This window comes from Mustela lutreola, chromosome 7 (assembly GCF_030435805.1).
Source record: "Mustela lutreola isolate mMusLut2 chromosome 7, mMusLut2.pri, whole genome shotgun sequence".
In the NCBI taxonomy this organism is placed as follows: domain Eukaryota; kingdom Metazoa; phylum Chordata; class Mammalia; order Carnivora; family Mustelidae; genus Mustela; species Mustela lutreola.
In genome coordinates, this window is record NC_081296.1 from 36,302,053 (window position 1) to 36,325,870 (window position 23,818).

General features: G+C 43.6%; 1 protein-coding gene across 1 annotated transcript in view; it reads left to right on the forward strand.

Moving 5' to 3' along the window:
* Window positions 1-1,790: 1,790 nt before the first annotated feature.
* PTPN9 (protein tyrosine phosphatase non-receptor type 9) overlaps window positions 1,791-23,818 on the forward strand; it is an 84,837-nt gene continuing 62,809 nt past the window's right edge. Inside the window, exon 1 of the mRNA XM_059180333.1 lies at window positions 1,791-2,574. Coding sequence (XP_059036316.1) covers window positions 2,512-2,574 — 63 coding nt within the window. The 5' untranslated portion in view covers window positions 1,791-2,511. The remainder of the gene's footprint in view (window positions 2,575-23,818) is intronic.

The following is a 23,818-nucleotide window of genomic DNA, read 5'->3' on the forward strand; positions in this document are numbered from 1 at the left end:
CATTGGATAGCCCAGTGCATGGCATAAAATTGTACTTGTTTACTAAATAGACTGTTGGGATGATGGCCTACCTGAGATAGAAACAGATCCAAGTACCAGAGCTTACTTGTTTTATTCATAGCAAATTATGCTCAGCGCCTGACATTATCTTTGCCAATAATTTAACACAGTTTCACTGCAGGAATTATAACTTACAGTTACATTTCACAAGCCAGTAGCATATAGGATAATGTCTCTTAATAAGTCAATAAGGAAATAACATACCTTAAACCAATGATAGGTTAATTACACTATTGTTTCAGGCAAAGGGAGGATAAAAGAAAGTCCAGATTCAGATGATGTATACATTTCTACCAGTCGGTTCTTGGTAGAGTCAGCCCTTCCAAATAAAAGTGAGCTATCAGCTGCCAGGTTTGGTCCCTCTCTGCTTGGGGAATGTGGCTAGCAGACCATAGCACCAGTGCTGGCCAACCAAGTGGACTGCCAGGAAGGTTATCACTCCAGGAATATTTACATGTCTTGTGCCACTGCCTACAGTAGTAGCCTGGCCAAGGCCGGAGCAGATATCTCTTCTCTTCCTCAGACTGCTGTACCCTTAACACCACTGCTAACCATGAGTAGCCTGGCCACAGTAGGAGCAAAGTGTTTCAAGATCTTTGGAGAGCCATTTAGCTGAGCAAAGAGTAGCCTTGCCCAGACTGAACACTCCAGAGTTACTTGTCAAAGCTCCTAGTTTTTAAAGTTTAAAAGGCCATCACATGATGGACACCACTGCTGTTACTATGGTGGCAGTGACGTAATGTTCCTCTCCACTCCAGGTGCAATAGTTCGATAAGAAAGTCCTAAAACCCAACCTCAAAACAATGTCATCACAACAAATTCAAACCACAAATAACTGTCCAAAACAAACTTTCAAAAACATGGATTTGAAATCGTGACAAGTCCTTTTACAATACTTTTCTAACCAAGGACAACCTGAAGTTCCTATTGCAATGATGCAGAAATGAAGTGAAGTCAGAGGTTAATTCTGAAGTCCTAGAAGGCGCATGGGAAGCCAGAGCACCTTCTTCCTTGGTTGTCTGTAGACCTCTCCCTTGGGTCTCTCTCCTAGCTCTCCAGGGCTCTAGCCCTTGGGGACTAGCTGTTGCTTGTTAGCTGGAACCCTGCTGGAATATTTCTTTTTGGTCTGAAATGGTGCAACAACGGAACTGACCAGCCCGGCCTTCCCTGCGCCTCTCAAACTGACTCCAAGACTGTATTCTGTAACACCCACAAGCTCTTTGCTGTGATTGCCAGAGTGAAAATCTAAGGTTTGCAAAGGTTGCGTGATTCCTTGAATGACGTTTGAAACCGGTTGCTGCTTTTGTGAGGGACTAAAATCCAGCCGTACTGGCCAGGAAGAACAGGACACCGCCGGCAAAGAGAAGAACAGGACACCGCCGGCAAAGAGAAGGAGGGCGTGCGCGCCTCGATTTAGCAGGGTCTGTTCCTTCACCAGAAGCCTACACCTCCAGGCAGCGCTCACAGGGTCTTTCAGTCAGCAAGCAACACGGAGCTAGAGGAGCATTGTGGGTCGCTCAGACGCCCGGGGGCAGCAAGTCACCCAGGCGGCGTTTTCAGACGAATGCATTCTCTTCCTCCTCCACGGGGCTGAAGCGTTAAGCTCACGGCCCTTCCTCCCGGGTTCCGCGTCCCCGCAGCCCCGAGTCGCCCAAGCCCCTCCCCGCGCGGGTCCCTGCGGTCTCCCCTCCCCCGCTCACTGCTTCCCCAGCCCCGGCTCCTCTCTGTCTCCCCCTCCCGGACAGCGTCCGCGCGCCGCCGGCCCTCTCCGCCGCCTGTTTGTGAATGAGACGCTCGGTTTCTCAATGGAGCCGCGGGGGGCTCGGGCGGACGCGGCGCGGCCGCAGCGCTGGCCCTGAGCCCGGAGGGGGGCGCCTCTTCCTCGCTCCTTCTCCCCTTCCCTCCCTCCCGCCGCCGCGGCTTTTGAGGAACAGGGTTGGGAGGCCGCCGCCGCGCAGGTCGCCGGGGCCCGCGTCGCCGAGGACTCCTCGTTACGCTCCGGAGGAGCGGGAGCGCGGCCGGGGAAGGCTAGACGCCGAGGAGGCCGGCGGCCTTCGGGAAATTTCCTCCGCGAGCCCCCGCTCCGGGCGCAGAAAGTTCTTGAGTTCCTTATTTCCTTTTGAAATCCCGCTCGGCTGTTAGCTCCTCGCCGGCACCTCGGTTTTGTTTGTTTTGTTTTGTTTTTTTCCGGGAGAGGAGGGGGAGTGCGGGGAAAGGAGCGAAGAAAATAAAAAAGGATTTCCGCCCTGAATAGAGCGACAGTTGTGAGAGCTTTTCCCTGAGGAGACAGAAGCGGCGTTCGCGGCCGCCCGGCCCCGCCGGCCCCAGCATGAGCGAGCCAGCCTCGGGCTGCTGAGGCGCGGAGACGCGGAAGCGGCGGCCGGCTGCTCCCGGCTCCCCGCGCTCCCGGGCGCGTTCGGTCGGCCGGGCGGCGGCGGCGGCGGCGGCGGGATGGAGCCCACGACCGCGCCCCAGCCCGACATGGCGCCGGAGCTGACCCCGGAGGAGGAGCAGGTAAGTGGGGCCCCGGCGCGGCAGTGGGTGTGTCCGGACCCCCGAGGCCTAGGTCGGCCTCGAGGCCGCGCGCCGCCCCCACCCCCCCGGTCCCTGGGTGCCCCTTCCCCCGGCGACCGCGCCCAAGGCCGTCAGCCCCCCACACGGGGGACGCGGCTGGACGCGGCTCCCGGTCTCTTCTGTTCTTGAGGCTTGCGGGCCTCACATCGCCCCCTCCCCCCATTCCGGTGGTAATTCAAGTTCCTCGTACTGGGGGGGCCTCCCTGTCCCTCTCACCACCCCCAACCCGCAACATTTGCCGGACGCCTTACTTTTCCTCTGGCCTCTCCACCCCAATGTTCAGGTTATTTCCTTGAGGGTTTGTGGGGTTTTTTAAAGGACAGGCAAAGCCCCAGTTTGGGGGGAGGGCTCCTTCGGGTACCATCCCCCCTCCCGAGCAGAGCGGTTACAGGCACTGGCTACATAGATGCCCTAGATTTCCAGACGAGCACCTCGGGCTGCTCAGAGGGCTGTGACAGGCCTACTTAGGCAGATTCTGGAAGATCCAGGCCTTTTCATCCTCCCGAAGTCCCTGGCCTGGATCGCCCTATTCACTCTTTGAGAATGGGCGCATGCCTTCACCCCCACTTCCCTGCCCCCCATCTCATCTCGCTGTCTCCATCTTTCTGGAGCCTACATGGAGCTCCATTGTCCCTTAAAGCTTATGACCTTCAGTTCCCAGAAGGAAGTTGTTTGCGGTGTCATTCTGGGGGTTTGGGTAAGGGAAAAGGCCAGGGGTGTTGTAACTTTCCCTCCCCCGAAGATCGGTAAGTCTGCTACTGAGATTGGGGTACCCTAAAGCCTTTGCGCTGTCTCTTCCTTGGCACTGCCCATACCCGGCCTTTGCTATGCTCAAATATAGTCATAGTCTGATTTCATATTAAAAAAACAAAAAAAAGCAAAAATAACCCTGAAATAAAAAGATGAACCATATTGGTAACTCGTTTCAAGCTCTTCAACCCTTGTTCCTAAGGACCACTTTTGGTAGCGCAGTCTCTAGGGTGGAGACAGTCTGGTTTTACAAACTAGTTTTTAAGAAGCTCTTGACTTTTCTCCTCATTTGTGGAGATGACATTTTTCACATTTGGCCTCAGACCACTGTCTTGCCCTTTCACGCCTTGAGATAAAATCAGCATGGGAGAAAAAATAGAATTCTGCTCTGTACAAGCAGTGGTAACATCCTGGTAACTGCATTTGAGTGTTAATAAAATGCTTGTCAGGGCCTAGTGTAAGCAGGTGGCCAAGGAGCCCCTCTCACTCTAGAATTAGGGAAATTTCAGTACTAAGGTATGATGTGTTAGGTTGATTTTATTTTATTTTAACATTTTATTTATTATTTAACAGAGAGAGAGAGATCACAAGTAGGCAGAGCAGCAGGCAGAGGGAGAGGGAGAAGCAGGCTCTCTGCTGAGCAGGGAGCCGGATGCAGGACTCGATCCAAGGACTCCAGCATCATGACATGAGCTGAAGGCAACTGCTTAACCAACTGAGCCACCCAGGTGCCCCTGTTAGGTTGATTCTAAAGAGGCAAAACTTCTTCACTTCTTTTCCTTGAATTGGTCTGATTTAGAGTTTCTATGTTTCTAATACTTCAAAGCATTACTATTCCACTATGAAGATGGCAGGAGGGTACACATTAAAAAATTAAAACCAAGGAAAGTAAATTTTTAAGTATTGAAGTATTGATAAAGTCAGTGCTTTACTCTGCGTAGACTATATACATGTACCAGTGTGTTTAGTAAAAATCTTTTACAGTGAATAATGTGATGGGCATTAACGAGGACTGGATGGGAACAGTAAAATATATATTAAGATCAACAAGGGATGTGGGTTTTTTTTTTTTTTTTTTTAAGATTTTTATGTATTGGGGCACCTGGGTGGCTCAGTGGGTTAGGCCGCTGCCTTCGGCTCAGGTCATGATCCCAGGGTCCTGGGATCGAGCCCCAGCATCGGGCTCTCTGCTCAGCGGGGAGCCTGCTTCCTCCTCTCTCTCTCTCTGCCTGCCTCTCTGCCTACTTGTGATCTCTCTGTCAAATAAATAAATAAATAAAATCTTTAAGATTTTTATGTATTTATTTGACAGAGATCACAAGTGGGCAGAGAGGCAGGCAGAGAGAAAGGGAAGCAGACTCCCTGCTGAGCAGAGAGCCCAATGCTGGGGCTCGATCCCAGGACCCTGGGATCATGACCTGAGCTGAAGGCAGAAGCTTTAACCCACTGAGCCACCCAGTCGACCCGAATGTGGGGTTTTAAAAATCATACTTTTACCTACAAAATGTCAGATTTTCTATAGGCATTTCAAAATGTTGAAACAAACATAAAAGAATAATTTCAATAGTAATTAATGCCTGATAAAATTTCATGTTTTAGTTTAATATCACAGAAGAGCACTCTTCACCGTGAAGATTTATTTAAAATGTTTACCTTAAGCAGCATCAAATTCAAATTAGTCCTATCTAAGTAGTCATCATGGGAAATGACACATTCATTCCATAATGCTGTCCCATTGCTCAAACCAGTTTTAGAACTCATTTGGAGTTGATTTCAAAGCTTGTGGTAGAATCTTTGAAGTATCCTCAGTGTTGGAAACATTTTGCTTTGATAGTCAATTTGACTTTTGGAACCCCATATCATAAATAAAGTAGGGGATCACACTGGGTTAACACAGGTTCAGGCAAAAGTGCAGTGCATTTATGCATTTAGGTCCTTTTGAGGGTGTATAAGTGTCAACCTTGAAGATGTTTCTGGAGCAGATCTCTCCTGAATATAGGTATCCTTCTCTACAGTCATGTGGATCAGAAACCCAGAAGTCATCTTAGACAGTTTGCTCTACCTCAGCCCCTGAGCCTGACACATCATCAGATTTTCCTGAACATCTCTTGAATTTATCTACTAATTCCACTACCACCATCACCCTAGTCCCCAAGCTATTGTCGTATCCTGACAAGGCTTTTGTTTCCTGCCTGATCTATTTGCATTCCTTTACTCTTCTTCCAGAGGCAAAGACAAATTGCACATCTAATTGCATCTTCCCTTTACCCTCTCTGCCCCTAAAATAAGCATTTATAAAACCTTTCAGTGGCTTTTCATATCTCTTGGGATGTTACAACTCTTTTTTCTTTTTAAGATTTTATTAATTTATTTGCCAGAGAGAGCGCAAGTAGGCAGAGCAGCAGGCAGATAGAAAGGGAGAAGCAGGCTCCCCCCTGAGCAGGGAGCCTGAAGCAGGGCTCAATCTCAGGATCCTGGGATCATGACCTGAGTCAACACCCAACAGACTGAGCCACCCTGGCATCCCAGGATGTTCCAACTCTTGAACATGATCTATAGTGCCTCAACCCCTCTGTGGTCTAGAGCCCTAGCTAATTCTCACACCTCATCTTTTCTCCAAACACACTTGCCTTTTGATTGCCTATTCTTGCTATTTTCTCCTGCTACTGGGTCTTTGCACCCATGGCTTTCCCCTGTCTGGAAACACCCTCCACTGTTAACTCCCTCTTTAGCCTTCAGCTCTTAGCTTTTGCTTCCTCAGGAAGGCCTTCCTTGATTTCCCCAGTTAGGTTAGATCTGTGTTACTGGCCCTTAGAGTACCATGTACTGTCCTTTATATTCACTTTTCACAAGTTTACAGTATTTGTGGGATTACATGATTAGAAGCTCCATGAGGATCAGAACTGTTTCTGCTTTTGCTTACTGTCCTATGTACCTTGCCTAATGACTGGCAGTTAGCCTGTGGACATTCTGGAAGTACTTGTGGAATGAAGAGTGATTCTGAACGTGGATTGTATATAGGCAGCAGCATCTCCTTTTTGAGGGGCTTATAAAAATAAGGACATTGTTTATTTTGTTTTTTGTTGTTGTTGTTTAAAGATTTTATTTATTTATTTGACAGAGAGAGATCACAAGTAGGCAGAGAGGCAGGCAGAGTGGGGGGGGAAGCAAACTCCCCTCTGAGCAGAGAGCCCGGTGCAGGGCTTGATCCCAGCACCCTGAAATCATGACCTGAGCTGAAGGCAGAGGCTCAACCCACTGAACCACCCAGGCGCCCCAAGACATTGTTTATTTTGATATGGTAAGAATATTGTTCATTTTGACACGTAAAGTCTGAAGGTCATCATTTTTGCTTCATAGTGTCTTATCTCGGCATGTGTTAAACTGATATTATACCAAATTCTCATTTAAAAAAAAGATTATTTTATTTATTTTTTTGAGACAGTGAGTGAGAGAGGAGAGAACACAAGCCAGGGTTGAGGGGTGGAGGAAGGAGAACCAGAGGGAGAGGGAGAAAAAGACTCCGCACTGAGCAGGGAGCCCGATGTGGGGCTCCATTCTAGGACCCTGGGATCATGAGCTGAGATGAAGGCAGATGCTTAACCACCTGAGCCACCCAGGTGCCCCCCCACATCTTCATTTGTAACTTTGATGTTCCTTGCCTTTATTTTTTCAGTCCTCAGCAATTAGCCTGCAGTTGAGTTACAAGAACAAGTGTGCTTTGCCTTTAAGGGGCTTACATGAATAACAGTGTAATAACAGTAACTGTTTCCTGAGCTCCTGCTTTGAGTCAGACTCTGTGCTGGGCATTTCACATACAATTAATCCTCATAAGGTTGGAATTATTACCTCATTTTGCAAATAAGAAAACTCCGACTAAGAGAAGGAAGTTGCCCAAGGTCACATAGCTAGCAAGTGATGGAACCATGATTTCCACCCAGATCTGTGTTATTCTGCCTCCAGTGCGAAATATTCCATTATACTACATAACCTCTCATGAAGCAGTTAGTCAACTTACTAAGATGTCTGCATGGACATATAGTAGCCAGTTTTGTTGGTTTTTGTTTGATATGTGTATATTTAGTTTTGATGATGATGCTTAAAATATGGTTTGAAAAATGCACAGAAGAGAGGGGTGCCTGGGTGGCTCAGAAGGTTAAGCCTCTGCCTTTAGTTCAGGTCTTGATCTTGGGTTCCTGGGTAGAGCCTGGTGTCTGGCTCCTTGCTCAGCGGGGAGTCTGCTTCTCCCTCTCCCTCTGCCCCTGCTTGTGCTCTCTTGCTCGCTCACTCTCAAATAAATAAATAAAATCTTTTTAAAAAGATGAACGGAAGAAAAATTTTGGAAAACCTTTATTCAGCCCTAGCTACTGTCAATAGAGACATATTATCCAGTCTATGCAAGAATATGTGATGAAAGTACTCTGTGGGAAAATGTGTTGTTGTTTTTTAAAGATTTTATTTATTTATTTCAGATAGAGTGAGAGAGTGTGCGAGCAGGGGGAACAGCAGAGGGAGAGGGAGAAGCAGGCTCCCCACTGAGCAGGGAGCCTGAGGCTGGTCCTGGGATCTTGACTTGAGCTGAAGGCAGATGCTTAACCTTCTGAGCCATCTAGGTGCTCCCCCAAAATGTTTTCCTTAAGATAGAGTTGTCTGTTCTCCATTTTGAGTTGTGGTCACAATAAAATTTTAATTTTTTAATTTCTTTATCTTTTGTACAAGAGAAATAACTATTCATGGAGCAAAATATAAAGAGTATTATCGGGGCGCCTGGGTGGCTCAGTGGGTTAAAGCCTCTGCTTTCAGCTTAGGTCATAATCCCAGGGTCCTGGGATCGAGCCCCACATCGGGCTCTCTGCTCAGCAGGGAGCCTGCTTCCTCTCTCTCTCTTTCTCTGCCTGCCTCTCTGCCTACTTGTGATCTTGTCTGTCAAATAAATAAATAAAATCTTTAAAAAAAAAATAAATAAAGAGTATTATCTCTCCAAACTTTAAAAAGCCAGATGTTTTGTGTCTGGAATGCATTTTTTATATTTTATGTGTAAATATAAAAGCCTTTCTTAGTGGGCTGGCAAAATTGTAAATCTGGCAGTATGAAGGGTAATTTCTACATATCAGTACTCATGTTCATTCTTTTTGATTTTACTTATTTATTTATTTGACAGAGATCACAAGCAGGCAGAGACAGGCAGAGAGAGAGGGGGAAGCAGGCTCCCCGCTGAGCAGAGATCCCCATGCGGGACTCTATCCCAGGACCCCTGGGATCATGACCCACGCCAAAGGCAGAGGCTTTAACCCACTGAACCACCCAGGTACCCCACTCATGTTCATTCTTAATTTTTTTTTTCCTTTTCCATGGACCATCTAAGTTATTTATTTAAGCCATCTCCTGTTATAAGCAAAGGGATGGAAGATCAGTATATTGGTCATCATTTGATACAAGTGAGGAAAGTGTGCTTAAGGTCCTGTAGACTTTTATTTTCTTTTTAAAGGTTTTATTTATTCATTGACGGACAAAGAGGGAACACAAGGAGGGAAAGCTGGAGAGGGAGAAGCAGATTCCCCACTGAGTAGGGAGACCGACATGGGACTCAATCCCTGGACCCTGGGATCATGATTTGAGCTGAAGGCACATGCTTAATGACTGAGCCACTTAGGCAACCTGGTCCCATAGACTTCTCTGGTCTGTGTGCAGAGTCATGGTCCAAACCAGTGCTGTGGTCCACACTGGGTGGTGGTCCAGGTTCTCTTTATTCATCTTCATACTGGTTGGAAGTGGATTCACGTGAGAGTTATAGAATAGAGTATGATTACCATCTCCCCAGGGAAGGAGCTTGGCCCTGATGTGGAGAAGGGGCTAGGCGAGGAACTCAGGTCTCCCATGATGCGACCTCAACCTCGACCTCAGGAAGACATTCAGCATGGGCACTCCCATGTAGGGGAGCGCTACAAAGTAGGGGAGGGCCTTCCACGTGCTGAGCTGAGCCCTCTTCCCTGTGGGCACCACTTGACATGGACTACCCCAGCTGTCCCCTGGACCTAGCAGCGCAGACAGTGGGGACACAGCAGTCACCACTGCTGCGATGTTTTACCTCCATTCTTATTATGTTATTGTCTTAATTTTATTTTCCCAGAGCATATACATATATTTGTAAGTGGACCTCAAGTAATTTTATTGAATTTGCTATGTAATTATAATTAACTTGACCATAAAGGATAATTAAGTATTTCTTAATTTGTCTGTTTTATTGTTAAAACCTACAGAAAGTTGAGTGGGGCTCCCTGGTTATATCTGTTTGAACTTAAGTTGTGAGAACTCCCTCTTTGTAATAAACCATAAAATAAAGATTCAGCTAGGATTCTAAGGATATTCAAATTCTGCAATAGATTTTTAGGGTCTTTTGATTTTGCATGGATTTCCCAGTAGTGATTGATAGGATAGAATAATTAGTTTTCTAAAATGCTTATGCATTTATATATGTTTTCATTTTAGACCAAAGGCGATTTTAATAACTTGTATAGTGCTTCTCTCACATTAAAAATAATTCATGAGGGCGCCTGGGTGGCTCAGTGGGTTAAGCCGCTGCCTTCAGCTCAGGTCATGATCTCAGGGTCCTGGGATCGAGTCCCGCATTGGGCTCTCTGCTCAGCAGAAAGCCTGCTTCCCTCTCTTTCTCTCTCTCTCTCTGCCTGCCTCTCTGTCTACTTGTAATCTCTCTCTGTCGAATAAATAAATAAAATCTTTAAAAAAAAAAATTCATGAATTTCTTTAAGTTGCTGTAACAAATAATATTTACTTTCAGAACCTCTAAAGAAAATTTCTATTTTAGAGTTAATGTTGTTTAGAACATTATTATAAGGATTAATAAGCTAGTGCATGTAGTTACCTAGTAAGCATTCGGTAAAGTTAGCCATTATCATGATATTCTCCATCTTTGTTTTGTTTTAAAGATTTTATTTATTTATTTGTGAGAGAGAGAGAGAGAGAGTGAAAGAGCAAGCACAGGCAGGCAAAGGCAGAGGGAGGAGCAGGCTCTTCCGCTGAGCAAGGAGCCTGATGTGGGACTCGATCCCAGGATGCTTGAATCATGACCCCGGCCGAAGGCAGCTGCTCAACCAACTGAGCCACCCAGGCGTCCCATATATTCTCCATCTTTGAATAGTGAAAGACTTAAGAGTTAAGTTAGGTTAAACTAATCCCAAGGGGCAAAATATTTATATTCACCCAATGGACCATCACTTAGCATGGATTCTTATATGTAAATGCCAGAGAGTAAGAATCTTGTGGGGCCCTGGGTGACTCAGCCTGTTGCATGTCCCCTCTTGATTTCAGATCAGGTCTTTTTTTTTTATATAAAAAGATTTTATTTATTTATTTGACACAGAGAAATCACAAGTAGATGGAGAGGCAGGCAGAGAGAGAGAGAGAGGGAAGCAGGCTCCCTGCCAAGCAGAGAGCCCGATGCGGGACTCGATCCCAGGACCCTGAGATCATGACCTGAGCCGAAGGCAGCGGCGTAACCCACTGAGCCACCCAGGCGCCCCTCAGATCAGGTCTTGATCTCAGGGACCTGAGGCCCAGCATAGAGCCTACTTAAAAAAAAAAAAAAAAAGTGAATAGGCATGCCTGGATGTCTCATTCAGTTAAGCATCTGCCTTTGGCTCAGGTCATGATCCCGGAGTCCTGGGATCAAGCCCTGCATCAGGCTCCCTGCTCTGCAGAAAATCTGCTTCACCCTCTCCCTCTGCCTGTCACTCACCCTGCTTGCTCTCTCTCCCTCTCTCTCTCTCAAATAAATAAATAAAATCTGAAAAAAATAATAAAATTGAAAAAATAGTTATCTTGGAACTTTATAATGTGGTTTCAAAACCTAATTCTGTGCTGTGGTTTATGTTCTTATAACAGGGATCAAGTAAAGTTAAAATTTTAACTGCCTTGCAGTGGACTTCAAAGATTTTTGGCATTTTTCCCAAGGACAAGGGTTTTGTCCTGGTTCTTGTGGCCAAGAACTTCCCTTTTCCCACAGCCTCACATGTCCTGTGCTAAATGTCATCTCTCCCCCCAGAAGTAACCATACGTCAAGGACCAGATGATTCATAGTATTAAGTAGAGGCCTTCCAGAGAGGCAAAGAAGATGAGGTTTCGAAAGGTGAAGAATTCTCATTATTTTTGTTATTGCCAGTAACTACTGATACTGTAATTAACAATCAGGTAAAATCTCATCTGGATGTGAGAATTTTATTCTTAAAATTTCTGAGCATATCAAGGGTTTTGGACTTCGCTTTTGTGAATATTAGGGAACCTGGAGGGGCACCTGGGTGGCTCAGTGGTTAAGCATCTGCCTTGGGCTCGGGTCATGATCCTGGAGTCCTGGGATCGAGCCCCACATCGGGCTCCCTGCTCAGTGGGAAGCCTGCTTCTCCGACTCCCACTCCCCCTTGCTTGTGTTCCCTCCCTCGATGTCTCTCTGTCAAATAAATAATTTTTTTTTTTTTTTAACTTGACAGAGAGAAACACAGTGAAAGAGAGAACACTAGCAGGGGGAGTGGGAGAGGGAGAAGCAGGCTTCCCACTGAGCAGGGAGCTCAATGTGGGGCTCGATCCCAGGACTCCAGGATCATGACCTGAGCCCAAGGCAGATGCTTAACCACTGAGCCACCCAGGCTCCCCATAAATAAAATCTTAAAAAAAAGAACCTGGAGGTTTTCTCAAAGGAACCTGACCTTTAGTACTTATTAATGACTTGAAAAGTAAGACAGACCCTGCTTGGGAAAGGAGCAGAACTATTTCACAGAAGTAAAAGTTAAAACTCGGAAAAAAAAAAAAAAGTTAAGACTGGTAGGTCAGTATATTTGAGTCTCCTTCTCTGACCTGTATACCTTTATTATATTGGAAGACTTAGTAATTCTGTCTTCTAAATATTAACCCTCATTTTATTAAAAATTTTTTTCTTTTATTTTTTTGAGTAAGCTCTACTCTCTATGTGGGTTTGAACTCATAACTCAGAGGTCAAGAGTCACATGCTCTACCGACTGAGCCAGCCAGGTTCCTCATTTATGCCCAAGAACAGAACGGCTGGTCCACTGCAATGTCAAGATTAGACGCCGTCGCCGGACTCTGATTATTTGTTCAGATACTAAAAACCTGTAGTGCAATTTCAGCCATGTCACGCTTGTTCTACCATTTTCCCTTGATGTCTCACGTAATAGGGGGCATTTTCTTTTTCCAAATCAATCATTATCACATTTGCCCCCTATGCATACTTCTGTACCAGACCTCCTTGGTTACTTTTCCCGGCCACTGGAATAGGTCACTGTTTTTGTTTGTTTGTTTTTTAAGATTTATTTGCATGGGGGAGTGGGTAATGAGCCCACATGACTGAGCAGGGGGAGGGGCAAAGGGAGAAAATCTCAAGTAGAATCTGCACTGAGTGAGAGGGCATCATGGAGGGTTCCATGTGGGGGTTGATCCTACGACCCGAAGATCATGACTCTGATCATGAGCTGAGTGGAAACTGACAGCTGGATGCTTAACGACCTGCGCCACCCAGGAGCCCCTGGAATAGTCACTGTTTTTTATTCCTCTTCCTCTGGAGTAAGGGCAGATGTTCTTCAGACTGGTATTTAACCTGCACTCTTCAGTGCTGGAGGGCCTGTACCTACTGGAATGGATACTAACTGAGACGGTATGGGATAGGCAGCAGGATAGGGGTGGGAGTCTGAGAGGCTCTAGAGCCCATGGGAAGAGTTTTTATTAAAGATTGGTTATCTTTTAGATCCAGATTATAAAATAGATCAAAACAGTAGATTAGAAGTGACTTTTTTTTAGTTTCTGCTTCTAAGAAAAGGATTCCATTTTTCTCTAAGAAAGACAGTTTCTGTTTTACATATTCGTTTCCTCTGAAATACCAAACCCATCCAAAACACGCAGGCATAGTTCTTGTCTTTTTATCCATCATGGGTGGCCCAGATCTGACTAGGCGTAAGGAATTATGATGAAACCAGAATTTATTCTCAGAATTGGTTAGGCAGATTTTATTTTATTTATTTATTTATTTATTTAAAAGATTTTATTTATTTATTTGACAGAGAGAAATCACAAGTAGATGGAGAGGCAGGCAGAGAGAGAGAGAGGGAAGTAGGCTCCCTGCTGAGCAGAGAGCCCGATGCGGGACTCGATCCCAGGACCCTGAAATCATGACCTGAGCCGAAGGTAGCGGCTTAACCCACTGAGCCACCCAGGCGCCCTATTTTTTTTTTTTTTTTTTTATTTGACAGAGAGAGTGAGATCACAAGTAGGCAGAGAGGCAGAGAGAGAGGGGGAAGCAGGCTCTCCACCAAACAGAGAGCCTGTTGTAGGGCTCAATCCCAGGACCCCGAGATCATGACCTGAGCTGAAGGCAGAGGCTTTAACCCACTGAGCCACCCAGGTGCCCTGCTAGGCAGATTTTAGAGAGAGCCATCTCTCTAAAGTACTGAGTACATCTCTTTAGTACTGAAGTTTCTGTGAATTGCTTGTTTATTCCTTGAACAACTGGGTAATCTTTACCTTTGCTTTCATATATGCCATTATTAGATGATATGTATCATTATTAAAATAATCCTTTAAAAATAGTCTTCTAGACTCTTTGCAATGACCATATATTTCTTTTATAATTAAAATCAATTACATCTTGTAAAAAGTGTTGCATGCTCTATACAAATTGGGATTATATTATTTCATTGCTGAGATCCCAGTATTAAAAATTTTTTTTTTCGAGTTTCTGTTTCTCAGGTGAGTGAGGTGATTATTATGTATCAGTCTCCTCCTTTTCATGTTAATGTTAACGGAGAGGAAGATTATAAACAAAATACAGTATGTTCATTCAGCAATCATTTACTGTCCACTATGTACCAAGTTCTTAAACGTGGACAAGGAGCTCTCTGTCTTTGAGGAATTGCCCTCTAGTTCTCTCTAAGCAGTTCTTGAATTGTGGGGTACCCACCAAGGAAGAGGACCTATACCTTATATGTAGAAATACTTATACTCAATCTTCTCTGCATCCTTGTAGATTGTGAGGGTTCAAAATACATTTACTAAAGAATAACTGAAACTATATTGAAATTATTTATTCCTCACACAACCCAGGAAGCTGGTATTGTTTCGCTCAGGATGATTGCCTTTGTGATAATACGGATGATGTTCAGAAGCTTTCAGTAATTTACCAAGGAGGCAGCACTGGGACTCAAGCTCTGCTTAAATGCAACACTCTTTCTAGTAAACATCATCTGTTTTACCTGCATGTTTCTATGTATGACCTACCTATATACATATACACCAAAACTAGCTCTCTTGGCCTTTGGGGATTGAACATCCCTAGTTTCTGCCATTCACAAGTTTTCCTACAGAGATGGGGCTACATTGTTACTAGCTGCTTATTGTACACTTACTTCCTTTTAAGATTTTATTTATTTATTAGAGAGAGCACAAGTAGGCAGAGAGGCAGGCAGAGAGGGAGAAGCAGGCTCCCCGCTGAGCAGAGACCTTGATCTGGGGCTCAATTCTAGGTCCCTGAGATCATGACCTGAGCCAAAGGCAGACGCCCAACTGACAGAACCACCCAGGCACTCCTAATTATACATTTATATATGAACAGAATTATATGCCTTAATGGGTTTAGTGAACTTGGGGGTTCACGTAGGCTTCTGGCTGTACCTCTCAGAATGTCATAGGTCTCTTCTTTGCCTTTATAATGCCAGTTTTAGTTTTCTATATGTAGAGTTTAATCTTTTGTATATGATCATCCGCATAATGGGGAAGCATATATAGTATACTTGCTTACTAATAACTAGGATGAAACTACAGCTTTTTAAATTGTTTTTCCCATGATACCTTCACATTGCCTGTTTTTTTGGCTGTACTTAAGTTCCTACTGGAGTTTATTTCTCAATTCTTGCCAAGTGTAAAAGTAGAGGAAAATTTTTCTAAAAAGAAAAAAAAAAGATTTTTTTCTCCTTGTTTTTACTTTTTCTAAAAATATTTTATTTATTTGAGAGAGAGAGCAAGAGAGAGATAACACAAGTAGGGTGAGGGGCCAGAGGGAGAAGCTGACTTTTCTGCTGAGCAGGAAGCCCATTGCGGGGTTGAATCCCAGAACTCCAGGATTGTAACATGGGCCAAAGGTAGATGCTTAACTGACTGAGCCAGCCAGGTGCCCCTTATTTTTACTTTCTGTATGCACAGATTTTCTCTTTCTTGGATTCATAAAGGGAAAAAAAAAAGAGTTGCTGAGAGGAAGTCCTGAAACCTTGAACATAATACATGAGCACAAGAAAACAGGTGTTTTTTCTTTTTTTTTTTTTTTTAATTGTTTGTTTCACTGAGAGTTTAGGTCTTCCATGCCAGGAAAACCCCAAAAGTGAAGAGAAAATGATATTTCTAATGAGGTTAGGGACTTCAAATTGATATAGCTAGCAAGATTAAAATATACAGGATTTCCAGTATACCTTTGTTTTAAAAAACATAACCACCCATCCCTTTTTCCTTTGGCTACCTAAAGCACCATTTTTCTTAAAAAAAAAAAAGTTTTTTTTTTAAATAAAAATTTTAAATTATTTATTTATTTGTTTTTATGATTTTATTTATTTATTTGACAGGGGGAGAGAGCTCAAGCAGGGGGAGCAGCAGGCAGAGGGAGAAGCAGGCTCCCTGTTGAGCAGGGAGCCCAATGAGGGGCTCAATCCCAGGATTGTAAGCCAAAGGCAGCCGCTTAACTGACTGAGCCATTCAGGTGCCACCGAAGCATTATTTTCTTTCTTGGCTGATATCAAACTAAGGAAATACTAGGTTTGGAGATGATTTTTGAGAAAGAAGCAACTGGAAATTTGTGTTTTGAATAAAAATGCTTGGAACTCTAGTTAGAACCTCTTATTGTTGTAGTGCCATCCTTATGGTGCTTTAGATACTGGTAAAAGTCCACATCAAAACTTGAGATAGTAACAGTGGCTGAGCATTACCTACTAGGATGGCTATAATTTGTTTTATTTTATTTTAGTATTTTTTTAAAGATTTTATTTATTTATTTGACAGACAGAGATCACAAGTAGGCAGAGAGGCAGGCAGGGAGAGAGAGGGGAAGCAGGCTCCCTGCTGAGCAGAGAACCTGATGTGGGGCTCCATCCCAGGACCCTGGGATCATGACCTGAGCCGAAAGCAGAGGCTTTAACCCACTGAGCTACCCAGGTGCCCCTCTTTTTTTTTTTTTTTTTAAAAAGATTTTATTTATTTATTTATTTGACAGAGAGAGACACAGCGAGAGAATAAACAGAAGCAGGGGAAGTGGGAGAGGGAGAAACGGGCTTCCCACCAAGCAGGGAGCCCGATGCTGTGCTTGATCCCAGGATCCTGGGATCATGACCTGAGCCAAACGCATACGCTTAACAACTGAGCCACCCAGGCACCCCCATAATTTGTTTTAAAAGAGAAAGAAAACAACAAGTACTGGCACTGTTGGGAATATAGAATGGTGCAGCCACTATGGAAAACAGTTTGGTGACTCTTAGAAGATTAAGCATGCAAGTACCATATGACCCAGCAATTTTACTGCTAGCTGTATGTCCATGTCATAGCAACATTATTCACAGTAATCCAAAGGTAGAAGCAACTTGAGTGTCCATCGACAGATGGATAAACAAAATGGGGTATGTACACACAATGGACTATTAGCCTCAAAGAGGAATGCAAAGAGGAATACATATATTCTATAATGTAGATGAACCTTAAAAACACTATGCTTATTGGGGCACCTGGCTAGCTGAGCTGATGGAGCATGTGACTCTTATCTTAGGGTTATAAGTTTAAGCCCCACATTGAATGTAGAGAATACTTAAGAATAAAATCTTAGGGATGCATGGGTTGCTCAGACAGTTAAGCATCTGCCTTCAGCTCAGGTCTTGATCTCAGGGTCCTGGGATCGAGTCCTATATGGGCTCCTTGCTTAGCAGGGTACTTGCTTCTCCCTCTGCCTGTCACTCCCCCTGCTTGTGCTTTCTTTCTTTCTCTCTCTCTGACAAAATATATTTCTTTAAAATTTTATTTATTTGGGGCACCTGGGTGGCTCAGTTGGTTGGCGGCTGCCTTGGGCTCAGATCGTGATCCTGGAGTCTCGAGATTTTGTCCCACATTGGGCTCCCTGCTCAGCGGGGTGTCTGTTTCTCTCTCTGACCTGTCACCTCTCATGGTCGCTCTCATTCTCTCTCTCTTAAATAAATAAATAATCTTAAAAAAGAAAAAATATTTTATTTTCTTATTTGTCAGAGAGAGTAGGAACAGGGCAAGTCTCCAGACCAGCCCCTGGGAGCTTGTTAAAAATGGAGATATTTGTTTCACCCCATACCTACTAAATCAGTAAGGTATAACAATCCGCATTTCAATGGTTTTCACTCAAGTTTGAGAACTAGTGATCTAGAGAATAAGTAGAGTGCTCTTTCATTGGTGGGTGAATCATTTAAAAATGTGTTTAGATACCCAGGCTCACTTCAGGAAGGGAAGTCTAGAAGGTAGATATAGAACTAGTTTGAACTGGATGAGAGCTCCAAGAGGTATCTGATTTTGGACTAGAACTATACTGGTCCCTGGTAAAGGAACAGTAAGAGAAATCTCTCAAAAGACTAGCATTTACCATGGTTTCTCTCATCCAAAGAAAGAGTAGAGCATCTATCTACTTGAAAAACAGAAATGGAACCACATTGTGTACTTGTTTAATACAGCAGGGCATTGAGACACCTGATGTCCATTGCAGATGGCATTCCCTAGAGAGATGCTTGGCTTCCAAGGGAGTACTGAATGAAAGGAGAGACAGGCTGTTCTGATTCAGCCAGGAATACCTGCCAACTTTGACAAGGCTATTGCATAGGGAAGCTCGTGTTACTGCAATGTCAGTTGCCCCGATAATCTGGACCTAGGATTTGCCAGATTTTATTTTTCAGGTCCTGCCAGGGAGCTGAGCCTAGTCTAATTGGATTTGAAAATGGGGTGCTGTAGTGAGGACAGCCAGATTGCAGTTAGTTTTTCCAGGCCTCCTTCTTTGTATGTTTGTAAATGGCCCCTTAGGTATAGTAAACTGTTCTACTCTTACTGTTTTATGAGCCTGCGTAGGTTTGCCCCGAGTTGATCTGACAGCTTCCTTAGTTTGGGAGGTATGGATCCAGTAAGTTTGAAATGGCTGAGGTCTGAGATGGCTGATGTTGCCTAATGCAGTCTCTGGCCAGCTGTATCCCTTTCAGGGGTGATGGAGCTGTAGGTTATGGAGACATGTAGGAAGAGTCCCAGTTTCTTGATTATGTGATGAAGACGCAGGATTCACTTAACCTAAGGCACAAGTTGTGGGCCTTATCTCAGGAAAAAAGCAAGGGACTAGTTAAATTTGGTGTAGATAAGCAGTAGCAGCTCTAATCTACAGGTCAGGTCCAGATTAGCAACAGGTCTGACATGCCAGGCTCTAGAGTTTTAAGGTAGAAGTCATTGGGTCACTCCTGTAATTTCCATGCGATATTGGCAAAGTTGAATTTGAGGTGCATGTGGGGAGAAGTTAGAGGGGGTAGGGGAGAGAAAGATGGAGAAAAGGAGATGAAGATGAAGGAAGAAATGTTTTAGTTATTGAGAAACAGAAGCCCTTGAAGGGTTATTTCACTTGTGTGAAGTGGACCAAATAGAGAACAGGGAAGGAAGGAACTAGTTACTCTGTTTTCTTTTTCTTTCTTTCTTTCTTTTTTTTTTTTTTCCTAGTTACTATGTTTTCAAAGCTTCTCAACATTCTGATCTTTTCCTGAATTGATTATAATTTGCCAGTGACCTTAAAATTTAGTACTTTAGGATTGAAGATGGTCTTACAAATAAAGTCTGGTAGGCCTCCTTGTTTTGGGCTTACTTGTTTTGGACACTGTGCTTCTGTAATGTGTTCCAAATTTGCAATAATTTTTGGCAGTATTAAGCAGACTGTTGTTGACTCATAGGTTCAAGTCAACTGAGATCCCTAACTCTTTTCTTAATGTGTTTCTGTTAAGTTTCTTCTGGTGCTTCTAAAATTGATTTTCTTGCACTTATAATTTTAATTAATTTTGTTAGATTATATTGTTCACTGAACATTTTGTGAACATTTTTGTTAAGCCTAATATGCCAGAACTTTACAAATATTACCTTTTCTCCCATCTTACAACAATTATGAGGTATAATTCCACTTTTATAAAATAGAAATTAAAGCTCAAAGAAGTTAAGTAATTTGCTTACATTCAAAACAATGAAGTGAGGAGGGGTGGGTAGGGAGAGAAGGTGGTTGGGCTATAGACATTGGGGAAGGTATATGCTATGGTGAGTGCTGTGAAGTGTGTAAACCTAGTGATTCACAGACCTGTACTCCTAGGGCTAATAATACATTATAGGTTAATAAAAAATTAAAAACAAACCAAAAAAATGAAGTGATAGAATCTGGTATTCAGATCCATCTGACTGACTCCAAAGCCTCTTGCTTTTGAATATCATCCTTTGCCTTTGTTAGATCCTGTTTTGATCTTTTAGATCTGTGTTCTGTTTTAAATATACTTGTTCTCAAGGTTAAAGGCCCTCTCATATGGTCAGCTTGACCCAGTGCTGTTAAGTCAGTCAGTCATTTATAGCAGTGGGACCAGGCCCGAGATGGATGCAGGGCAAATCAAGGGAAAGAGCATGGCCTTTAGAGTCAGATTTGGTTTTGGAATCTTGGTTGTTATCATCAACCTGTGCTATGGCAAGGTCCTTGACTTGTCTGGGCCTCTGTTTCCTTATATGTAAACACCTTAATATCCACAAATGGGCCTGTTGGAAAGGGTAAGTCAAACAGGGATGCAAGGTACTTTAGGTTATGGCCCATCCTAATACTGTAGGCTTTGAGTAAGCATTAGTCTACTTGTCTCCCTCCTTTCAGGGAATTCCTTTATTTTTATTTATTTATTTATTTATTTTTCAGATTTTATTCATTTATTTGACAAAGAGACACAGCAAGAGAGGGAACACAAGCAGGAGAGGGAGAATCAGGCTTCCCGCTGAGCAGGGAGCCTGACGAGGGGCTCAATTCCAGGACCCTGGGAACATGACCCAAGCCAAAGGCAGATACTTCACTGACTGAGCCACCCAGGTGCTGCCAGGGAATTCCTTTAAAATCTTTTTATTTGAGGGGGTGCCTGGGTGGCTCAGGTGGTTAAGTGTCCAACTCTTGATTTTGGCTCAAGTCATGTCTTCAGGGACTTTGGCTCACTGAGCCACGTTGAATTGAGCCACACCCAGCGAGGGGCCTGCTTAAGATTTTCTCTCCTTTTGCCATGTCCCCACCTCCATATCCCTCCCCCTGTGTGCACTGTCTCTCTCTTTCCAAATAAATAAAATAAATAAATATTTTAAAAATTGCCTAGGTATCTTGTTAAAATGCAGATTCTGATTCAGTATGTTTGTGGTGAAGCCTGAGAATCTGTATGTGTGACAAGCTCATAGGTGAGGTGAGTGCTGCAGACTTAACTTTGAGTAGCACTGTTAATGTATTCCAGTTCTTTGTTTTTCAGTCTACTTGAATTCTTTTTTGAAAGACTTGTTTTTAGAAAATCACTTCTTGTAATTGCTAGCCCCCTTTCTAAAAGCTCAAAGTTCACCTTTTTGAAAACAAAACCCAAAAAAAACATTGGCGAGGGCTAGGTGTGTCTGCATGTATGTGGAAGAAAGATAAGTTGTGCAGTTTGCCAGATTGATGCCAGTTCTGTTAGAACTTTTGTAATCCTCAGTAGACATCCCCTCTTTGAAATTAGGACTCTGTTTGTTCATACTCAAGTTTTAATACCTTGTTCATCCTTAAAGTTCTGCAGCAGATGTTCATCAGGCTCCCCTGGCGTTTTCAGGATTGTTAGATTTTGCAGGTCTGGAGGCTTAAACTGATTTGGAATAATTGGGGGCTCTGTTCTTTTGAGCTTTCCAGAAGGCTTATTCTTCCCCTCTTCAAGTTGAAGATTATACTTGTTGATAGAGAAATGGAAGAAGAGTTGATCTAGACAGTTCTAACAGAGCCCTTTTTGTTAGCCTTACATTTATTAACTAGCCTTCCTTCATTCTGGGCAGTGACTTTCCTGACACTTTTCCTTTAGATCAGAAACACCAGGGCGCCTGGGTGGCTCAGTGGTTAAGCTGCTGCCTTCGGCTCAGGTCATGATCTCAAGGTCCTGGGATCGAGTCCCGCATGGGGCTCTCTGCTCAGCAGGGAGCCTGCTTCCTCCTCTCTCTCTCTCTGCCTGCCTCTCTGCCTACTTGTGATTTCTCTCTGTCAAATAAATAAATAAAATCTTTAAAAAAAAAAAAAAAAAAAAAAAAAAGAAACACCATTCTGTTATGTTTTTGACTGTGCGGTCTTCCTTTGTCCAAGTATATGTTAGTGGATGTTCTGTTAACATCTGTACTCAACAGAGTATGCTGTGCAACCAGTCTCTTCCGATTGCTCTCTTTTTAAATTCATATTGGTATAACTTGTAATTAATTGAATAATTGTCAGAATCTCACTTTTGAAGTTTTCTTTAAAAAATACTAGCATTGATATTCTCTTTAGAATTTTAGATTTTGAGGGGCGCCTGGATGGCTCAGCCCTTAAGTGTCTGCCTTCTGCTCAGGTTATGATCCCAGAGACCCTGGATCGGGACTGCATCAGGCTCCCTGCTGGGCAGGAAGCCTGTTTCTCCTTCTCACAGTCCCCCTGCTTGTGTTCCCTCTCTCACTGTGTCTCTCTCAAATAAATAAATAAAATCTTCTAAAAAAAGAATTTTTTTTTTAAAGATTTTATTTATTTATTTGAGAGAGAGACAGTGAGAGAGAACATGAGCGAGGAGAAGGTCAGAGGGAGAAGCAGACTCCCCAAAGAGCTGGGAGCCCGATGCGGGACTCGATCCCGGGACTCCAGGATCATGACCTGAGCCGAAGGCAGTCGTTCAACCAACTGAGCCACCCAGGCGCCCCTAAAAAAAGAATTTTAGATTTTGAAATTTTAATTTCATGAAATCTATGATTTTAAATCAATATGACACAATGGAAAAAATGTGGGCTGGGCTCTCCAGAGTCAGAAAACCTGGGTTCTGAGTCAAGCTACATGGCTTTCATCATTTTGGGACCCTGGGCAAGTTAACAGTTGGAAATCTTAATCTTCTAATCTTGCTAAGAGAATAATAAGAGTATCAACCTTCTAGGGCCATTGAGAGGACTGGACAATCCTTGTAAAACTCAGTGTCTGATTGGTGGTTAGAATTCAGTGCCCCTTAAGTTTTAGCTAATTTTTTTAAAGGTCTAGTGTTATTTAAGTCACTGTGGTAAGGTTTACATAATGCCTTCAACAGCCAATTATTTGTTTATGTGAGGTAGGCAGGTATTGTCCTTTTCGGATGAGGAAACTATGGCACTAAGAGTGTGGATTGGTCCCAGTGTGCATGGCTGTGATAGAACTGGGTCTTTAATCCAGGATTACTGGTGCCACATCTAGGACATGCTCTATTAACTACTGCCTCCTCTGACTACCCTTAATTGTCACTTAGGCTGTTACACTTTCAGAGATTACATGGTTACTTTCTCTTTTTCAACTAGTCTTCTTGGCTTGGATTAATAAATCCAGTTTAGTATTTCATCTTTTTAGGATAAAACTGTCAGCAAGAATTTATCAGACTTCCTACCCTCTCTCCCCTTTTATTTATTTATTTTTTAAAATTTTTATTTTTTTAAAAGACTTTATTTATTTATTTGACAGAGATCACAAGTAGGCAGAAAATGAGGCAGAGAGAGAGAGGGAGGACGAAGCAGGCTCCCCGCTGAGTAGAGAGCAGAAGGCCGGCCTTGATCCCAGGACCCTGAGATCATGACCTGAACTGAAGGCAGAGGCTTTAACCCACTGAACCACCCAGGGGCCCCCTTCTCCCCTTTTAAAATCAACATGCTATTCAGCAAATGATGAGGTACTTGAAGTTCCCTATCTCTAATATCCTTATTATCATGCCAGTTTTTCAATCTGAGTCAAAAGAAAGGAAGGAAGAAAAAGAAAGAGAGGATGAATGAATCCCAATGCAGGGCACCTGGGTGGCTCATTCGGTTAGGTGCCTGCGTTTCACTCAGGTCATGATCTCAGGGTCCCGGGATCAGGCCTTGCATTGGGCTCCCTGCCCAGTGGGGAGCCTGCTTCTCTCCCTCTGCCTGCTGCTCCCCTGCTTGTGCTCTCTCTGTCAAATAAATAAATACAAACTTAAAAAAAAAAAACCTGTATTCTAAGTCATCTAACAGACTGAGGGGTACTCTAACCGTTAGATCCAATACTTTTGTATCCTCGTTCAGAAATTCTCCAGTGTGACCTGTGGATTTCTACTTGAATATCACTTTGAGACATAGTGCCATCTTCCTTCTTTTCTTAAGA